This window comes from Gymnodraco acuticeps, unplaced genomic scaffold, assembly GCF_902827175.1.
Source record: "Gymnodraco acuticeps unplaced genomic scaffold, fGymAcu1.1, whole genome shotgun sequence".
NCBI classification, from domain to species: Eukaryota; Metazoa; Chordata; class Actinopteri; order Perciformes; family Bathydraconidae; genus Gymnodraco; species Gymnodraco acuticeps.
In genome coordinates, this window is record NW_022990929.1 from 140,066 (window position 1) to 146,922 (window position 6,857).

Sequence of the window (6,857 nt, forward strand, 5' to 3'; positions counted from 1 at the left end):
CCTGTGCATTATATGCAAGATGAAGGAAAAAATGATCATCAAAGCAGGCAAGCGACAAAGGGATCAACTGTGTAAGGCTGAAACATTAAAAGCAGGTAAGCAAACCCCCTCCCCCACCCACACACCACACACACACTACACACACACACACACACACACACACACACACACACACACACACACACACACACATTCTCTGTGGTTGAATAACTGAAAGGTACAATTATGTGTGAGAGATACGTCAACAAACTCATTGAGTTGTCCTTTTTTTCCGTTTAGGCAAATTGCAGAAAGCTGCTGAGAAGAAAGATGACCAAAGTGTTCTTTTACATATAAAAGACAAAGACTGTGTGGCTCTGGAGGTGCGGTACCACAAAAGCTGTTACAGTCAGTACACCATGTTTTTGCTGAGACCTGACAAACCAGAGACAGAACAGTAAGTTATTTCTCCTTGGATTGCTTTACCTATTTGCACTACCACCAGACTGAAGTCCAGGTGTGTGTCGGCGATGGCTATATATATATATACACATACACATACTTAACATTATAAGTAAACATCCAATTTCCTTCTGTTATATGTGCACACAATCACAACACTTATTCATTTATCCATTTATTTACTTCTCATTCATGTGTTGTAGGGATGAGGCAATGTTTGATGCCAGTTACAAGCTGTTCTGTGAGAGGATCATCCGCCAGAGGCTGCTTGTCAACAATGAGGTGCTTAGAATGGGCCAGCTGAGGCAGGCCTTCATTGACATGGTGAAAGCAAACGAAGGTGTTGATGCTTCAAACTACAGGTAACTACAATGTAATACAAGTCTTATTATTTATCATGTGCAAGGCCAGCTTTAAACAAAATGTGTATGACAGGCCTGTTTGGAGAAACCCCCATGATGTGTAGTGTGTAGTGTTGTTTGTGATGATGTGGGCCTTTATTTGGCTTCTTTGGTGTTAAATGTGCTGTATGGCAGATAGGTTCTAGTCTGTAATGTCTTGTATCACCTCCACCACTCTGCTTTTGATGGTACTCCTGTGACTCGTAATTGTCACTGTTTTGTTGTGTTACAGACAGGATCTGTTGAAGAAGAGGCTGGCTCAAGATTTCCCTCAGCTAGCGTTTCACATGCCCACCAAGCGCAACGTCTGCGAACTGGTTTTTGCTGAGACTCTGTCAAAGGATGCACTCGTGGACATGCTACCAGATCCATCCGGTACGGAAACAACACAGTCCAGTGAATTGAGCCAGACAGACAGCGACAATGAAACAGGGAGAACAAAGTGCCAAACAACACATGAGGACACAAGGACACTGTATACAGCAGCGTTGTTTTTGAAAAGACTGCTTAGTGACACTCCTGGCATGTCATGCCCATGGCCTCCCACTTCTGAAAATGTAAATGTCACTGAATCTCAAACTGTTGTCCCCATTGGACTATACAATCTGCTCAGCTGGATTATAGGTTCCACTGAGGAGCCAACACTGGATCATTATGTCAACATTGATGATGACGTACATTTGAAAGTGTTGTCTGTTTGTCAAGACATTGTGTACCTTGCTTCCAAGGGCCGCAAGCAGACACCCAAGTCCTTGGCTTTAGGTTTAACTGTTCGACATTTAACTGGATCATCACGCATTGTATCACTGCTTAACAGACTGGGACATTGTGCATCATGGGACACAGTTTTGAGTCTAGACACTAGCCTTGCCCAACTGACACTAGTAGAAGGCAGAGACAAAATACCGAAGGGATTCTCAAAGCGGACACCCACAACACTTGTGTGGGATAACATTGACTTTGGTGAGGAGACACTATCGGGTCGTGGAACTACTCACCATACAAATGGAATTATGCTCCAGAGTGTGCCCGGCGAGCCTATGTCCACAGCAATCAGACAGCCACTGAGAAAGGGAGTTACCTCATTCATAGCCCCCCCCCCAATGCCTATACAACCTTACCATCAGTCCAAAAGGCAAGGGCCACAGAACTTGTGTCAACCAGTGCAGTCAGCGACATGCAGAATGGACACCCACTTTGCTGTACAAGCTGAAATGGCATATGCTTTTGTGAAGTCCACATGTACGGATAGTTGTACAATCCCAAGCTGGACAGGGTTCCATACACTGCTTCAGGATGAAAACACTCTGCAGAAGTCCGCATTGTATTATCTTCCAGTCATTGAAGCCTCACCAACAGAGATGTCAACAGTCAACACTATCCTGAAGCGAAGTGTCCAGATTGCTGACCAGCTAGAACTGGATCATATAGTTTTAGTGTTTGACCAGGCTATATATGCCAAAGCACAGCAAATACGCTGGAAGGATGTTGAGTTTACAAAGCGTCTAGTGATTAGACTAGGTGAATTCCATACATGCATGTCCTACCTGAGTATTCTAGGCAAAAGGTTCGGAGATGCAGGACTGCAAGATATCCTCATTGAATCTGAAGTTGTTGCCCCAGGATCCATCAATGGGGTACTCAATGGCCATCACTACAATCGCAGCATGAGGGCTCATAAACTTCTATATGAGAGTCTGCAGCGCATCCGGTTTATCACCTTCATGGACTCCTTGCCACCCCAAGAGAGAGCTGCGTGCATGGATGTCATCACTGAGATGGAATGTGCCTTTCCAGACAGATTTATGGATGTTTTGAGTGCAGATCAGAGGTTTGATAATATGTGCTCGAAATATGCAGACTTTGTGCAGAGGAGGAGTACAGAGAATGCAACATTTGCTTTCTGGAGCTCATACATTGACATGATGCAGCTACTCCTCCTGTTTGTGAGAGCAACGCGAGAATCAAACTGGCAGCTTCACCTGTCAACCGTCCGGTTAATGATGCCATGGTTTTTTTGCCTACGATAGAGTAAATTACGCTCGATATTTACCTGCATACTGGCTGGAAATGATGAATCTGCCTGTCACACATCCCTCTTGCCACAGTGACATGAATGTGAAAGGCCAGTGGACTATCCAGCGACAAAGTGTTCATGGATTTGCCTCCATTGCTTGCGACCAGGCTATTGAGCAAACGCTTAACAGAGATGCCAAGACCAAAGGTGGCTGGACAGGGATCACACAAAATCGGTCTGCAGTGTATCGCTGGATACTGTCACAGCATGAAAGAGCCGCGATAGCAAGACAGTGTGAATCAATGGCAGGGATATCTCCTGAGCTACGGACAAGAAAAGACCTGGACAAGACACGCATCTCTGCTGATGCAAAGGCTGTGAGTAGAATCTTGGACACTATTGATTCCATGCTCAACCCTTTTGATGTACACCAAGACGGCATTGTGTGTCTTAGCTCTGGAAGAGTAGCAACAGGAGAAATCACAAAGGATTTGCTTGTTGCCTCAGAAAAGGGTGAAAATGCTGTAAAGGAGTTTATGGAGCAGAGACTGTTATCCAAAACAGTTGACATATTTGCCCCCATAATATCACAAAAACTCAAGACTCTCAGTGATCAGAAAAAGCCCCCCAAAAAATCTGCAGCAGGCAAGGAAGTGATTTTGCGTGCTGACAAGAAGTTATTTTCCAGGCTCCTCATCCTTGGCCAGAGCAGGAAAATTGAAATGAGGGAAATTCTGTCATATTCCTTGGGAACTGTGTCATATCCATTAGCAAGTGCTGATGGTTCACTTGCCAAAACAAACAAATCAGCTCTCATGGATCTATTGCAGAGCAAAGGTGGAGAGTGCTTGGTTGACAAAGTTCCAATAGGTGGTGCCATTCTTTTTGATGGCATGGCAGTCATGCAGGCCATGCCATCCAGACCAGCAACATTTGGAGAGCTTGCAGAGACCATACTGCAGAGCATACTCCAACTTGCTTTGCATCACAAGTGTACACGCATTGATTTTGTCACTGACCGGTATCCACCCATCAGCATCAAAAGCCTAGAACGGTCCCGTAGAGCTGATGCAGGGTCACAACTAATAACAATCTTCAGCCCAGATCAGAGAACTCCAACCCAGTGGAAGAAGTTTCTCTCTGACGGAAAAAAATAAGGAAGCACTGGCCGAATTCCTTTATGTGGCATGGACACATGCAGACCTCACAACAGTGGGTAAAAACCTCAGCTTGTACATTGCCCATCAAAATCAATGCCACTGTGTAACTGTCATGGAGGGTGTACAGTCTGTTGATGTTGTTGAAGACCTGCAGTGTGATCATGAGGAATGTGACACACGGGTGTTTTTACATGCCCAACATGCTGCACAGGAGCACAAAGCTGTCATCATCAAGAGCTCGGACACTGATGTGGCAGTCATTGCTGTAAGTCTGCAGGCAGATTTGCCATGCAGCTTATATGTGTTCACAGGGACTGGCAACAGGACACGGATCATTGACATTGCCATGGTTTCATCAGCTCTCGGAACCAGTGTGTGTTCAGCCTTGATTGGAATTCACACGTTCTCTGGGTGTGACTCCACAAGCGCTTTCTATGGCAAAGGCAAAAGAAAGTCATTTGCTGTTGCATGTGAGAAAGATGACTACCTTAAGGCTTTCAGAAGTTTAGGTACTAACTTTGACTTGGAGCAATCAACATTTGCACTTCTTTGCCGGTATGTATGTCACCTGTATGATCAGCCAGCAGCCGAACATGTAAATGATGCTAGGTACAAGGCTTTCTGTATGGCATCATCGGCCTTGCCAGAATTAAGCATTCCCCCTACTCATGAAGCCCTCCATCAGCAGTGCAAAAGGGCAAATTACCAGGCAGCAATAATGAGGTCCTGTCTCAAAAGAGAAATGAATGCTCCATCACCTGCTGGATATGGTTGGGAAATAGAGGATGGGAACTTACACGTCACCTGGATGACAAGAAATCCTGCCCCTGACAGTGTGTTGCATGTGATACACTGCAGCTGCAAAGAGTCTGCCTGTGAGAAAGGCAGATGTTCATGCTTCTCTGCAGGACTCTGTTGCACAGACTTATGTCGTTGCTCAAATTGTGCAAATAAAAAAGAAACAGAGGAAGAGAACGATGACTGCCCTGACACTGACAGTGAGGAATAGGAATAAAAGAGCCTTCTTTCCATCTTTCTTAAGCTCTTTTCTGTTCTTTTGGTTTTAGTGCCTGGCCGACGCGCTCACACATCACTCATAGATGCGTTTGTTTTTGGTACTAGAACAGAGTATAATCAGCAGGACTCTTTTAACCAGCTGAGGCAATCACAGCACCAATCAGCCGCTCCGCCCAGCCTGACACCAATCAATTATACTACATTACATGTCCTTCTACTGTTTTCTATGTCATACCTTTTATATTTGTAATAAATCTCGTTTTTATGGTTCATCAGTGTTGTTTTCATTTGTGGAGGGATGAATGAGTAAATAAATGAATCAATGGACATTGGTATAAGTAAGGCAAGGCAAGTTTATTTATATAGCACTTTTCAACACAAGGCAATTCAAAGTGTTTTACAAAAAATTAAAGACATTAAGAAAATGGCATTTAAAATCAGTCATTCAAAAGAAAAGCTAATAAAAGAAACATTAAAAGAAAAAATACATGGATAAAAGTTACAGTGCAGTCTAAGATATGAATAGTTCAATTAAAAGCAGCAACAAAAGAAAAGTCTTCAGCCTGGAAGTACTGCATTTTATTGATCTAAATTACTTAACGTAACAAGTTAACCTTCTTCTTGGACGCAGAAATCAAGTCATGTTTATTTTAAGAGTGCATTTAACGTGTACAGGGTAACAACAGACAGACAAAAAGTCCTCAGTCTAATGGAATAATCCCAATGAACCTAGCGATGTGAACATGGCAGTCCAGGAATGATAGTTTGATAAATATGAGTTTGATATACTTTATTAATCCCCGTGGGGAAATTGTTTGTAGCTGGAGTTGGCTGATAAACGCTGCTAGTCAATGTTGATTCGATGGTCAACTCTGTTCCCAGATAGTAAAACCTCTCACAAATACCGCGTATATAACGCAAATACCTCGGACTTAGTGATGTATTAAGACATATGACAAAACATGACATAAAACAAGCATACAGCACTGTTTAGAATCCATTTGGTCTGGTTTAGCGTAACCATGGCGGCCGCCATCTTTCACTTCTGTTGACAATATGCAGCTACCCAATTGGTGTAGCACGATCACGTGACGAACCGTGGCACGACTTTGGACCAAGATATTATTACGCTTCGAAGGGACTAGTTCAGCCAATAATTACGTGCCTAGAAGAATTGGCAGGAATTTTAGCGACGATATTTTTTTTGGTGGATAAGCATGACTCGTTCTTTTTTATGAACTAAAGATTGTGTAGTTTCACTTCTGTGGAGCGGGTTGAAACGATAACAGGGTTCACCTTATGGCCTACAACACAAGGTAAGACGATTTTTTTCCTTTAATGTTGCTTTTTTGCCCTGGTTCTCCAATGAGCACCTGGAGATGTTGCTTGGTGCTCATCCTTAAAATGAAATAAATAAACCGGTCTTTATTTGTCAGACACACGGCACAGAACACACAGAGGTGAACACAGAACACACATGCAGAGGCGAACACAAGACAACATTAGCACGACCAGTAATCCTACAAGCTGTCATCACTACCCTCCTGACTGTTCTCCTCACTGTCTTCCTCTCTGTCAGACATGGTAGCTGATGATGTAGGCCTACTACTTTCTCTCTGGTTGAGTCTGCGATTAGCTGCTTGCATCCACAAGTCAACAGCATGGTTTTGGGTTGAAAGTCCAGTTTTAAAAGGATATGTTGGGTTACTGTCCTATAGTATACATTGGAATGATTTCAAACCTGTTTATCCCAATAATTATAAAGGAGTGCCTTGAAAATATGTGTTTACATACATTGTGACCAAACCGTTTGAACTTAGA

At 43.4% G+C, this 6,857-nt stretch overlaps 1 protein-coding gene across 1 annotated transcript; it reads left to right on the forward strand.

Annotated features, from left to right (window-relative positions):
• The first annotated feature begins 325 nt into the window (after nucleotides 1-325).
• Nucleotides 326-5,107, forward strand: LOC117558163. Its single transcript, XM_034234182.1, has 3 exons — nucleotides 326-436; nucleotides 645-803; nucleotides 1,075-5,107. The coding sequence occupies exons 1-3, from the start codon at nucleotides 399-401 to the stop codon at nucleotides 2,870-2,872; spliced, it is 1,995 nt and encodes a 664-aa protein (XP_034090073.1). The 5' UTR covers nucleotides 326-398; the 3' UTR covers nucleotides 2,873-5,107.
• The last annotated feature ends 1,750 nt before the right edge of the window (nucleotides 5,108-6,857 follow it).

Coding starts and splice junctions, on each gene's coding strand:
- LOC117558163 (XM_034234182.1), top strand. CDS start 399: ATGTTTTTGCTGAGACCTGACAAACCAGAGACAGAACA. Junction 437..644: donor GACAAACCAGAGACAGAACA/GTAAGTTATTTC, acceptor CATGTGTTGTAG/GGATGAGGCAATGTTTGATG. Junction 804..1,074: donor GTTGATGCTTCAAACTACAG/GTAACTACAATG, acceptor GTTGTGTTACAG/ACAGGATCTGTTGAAGAAGA.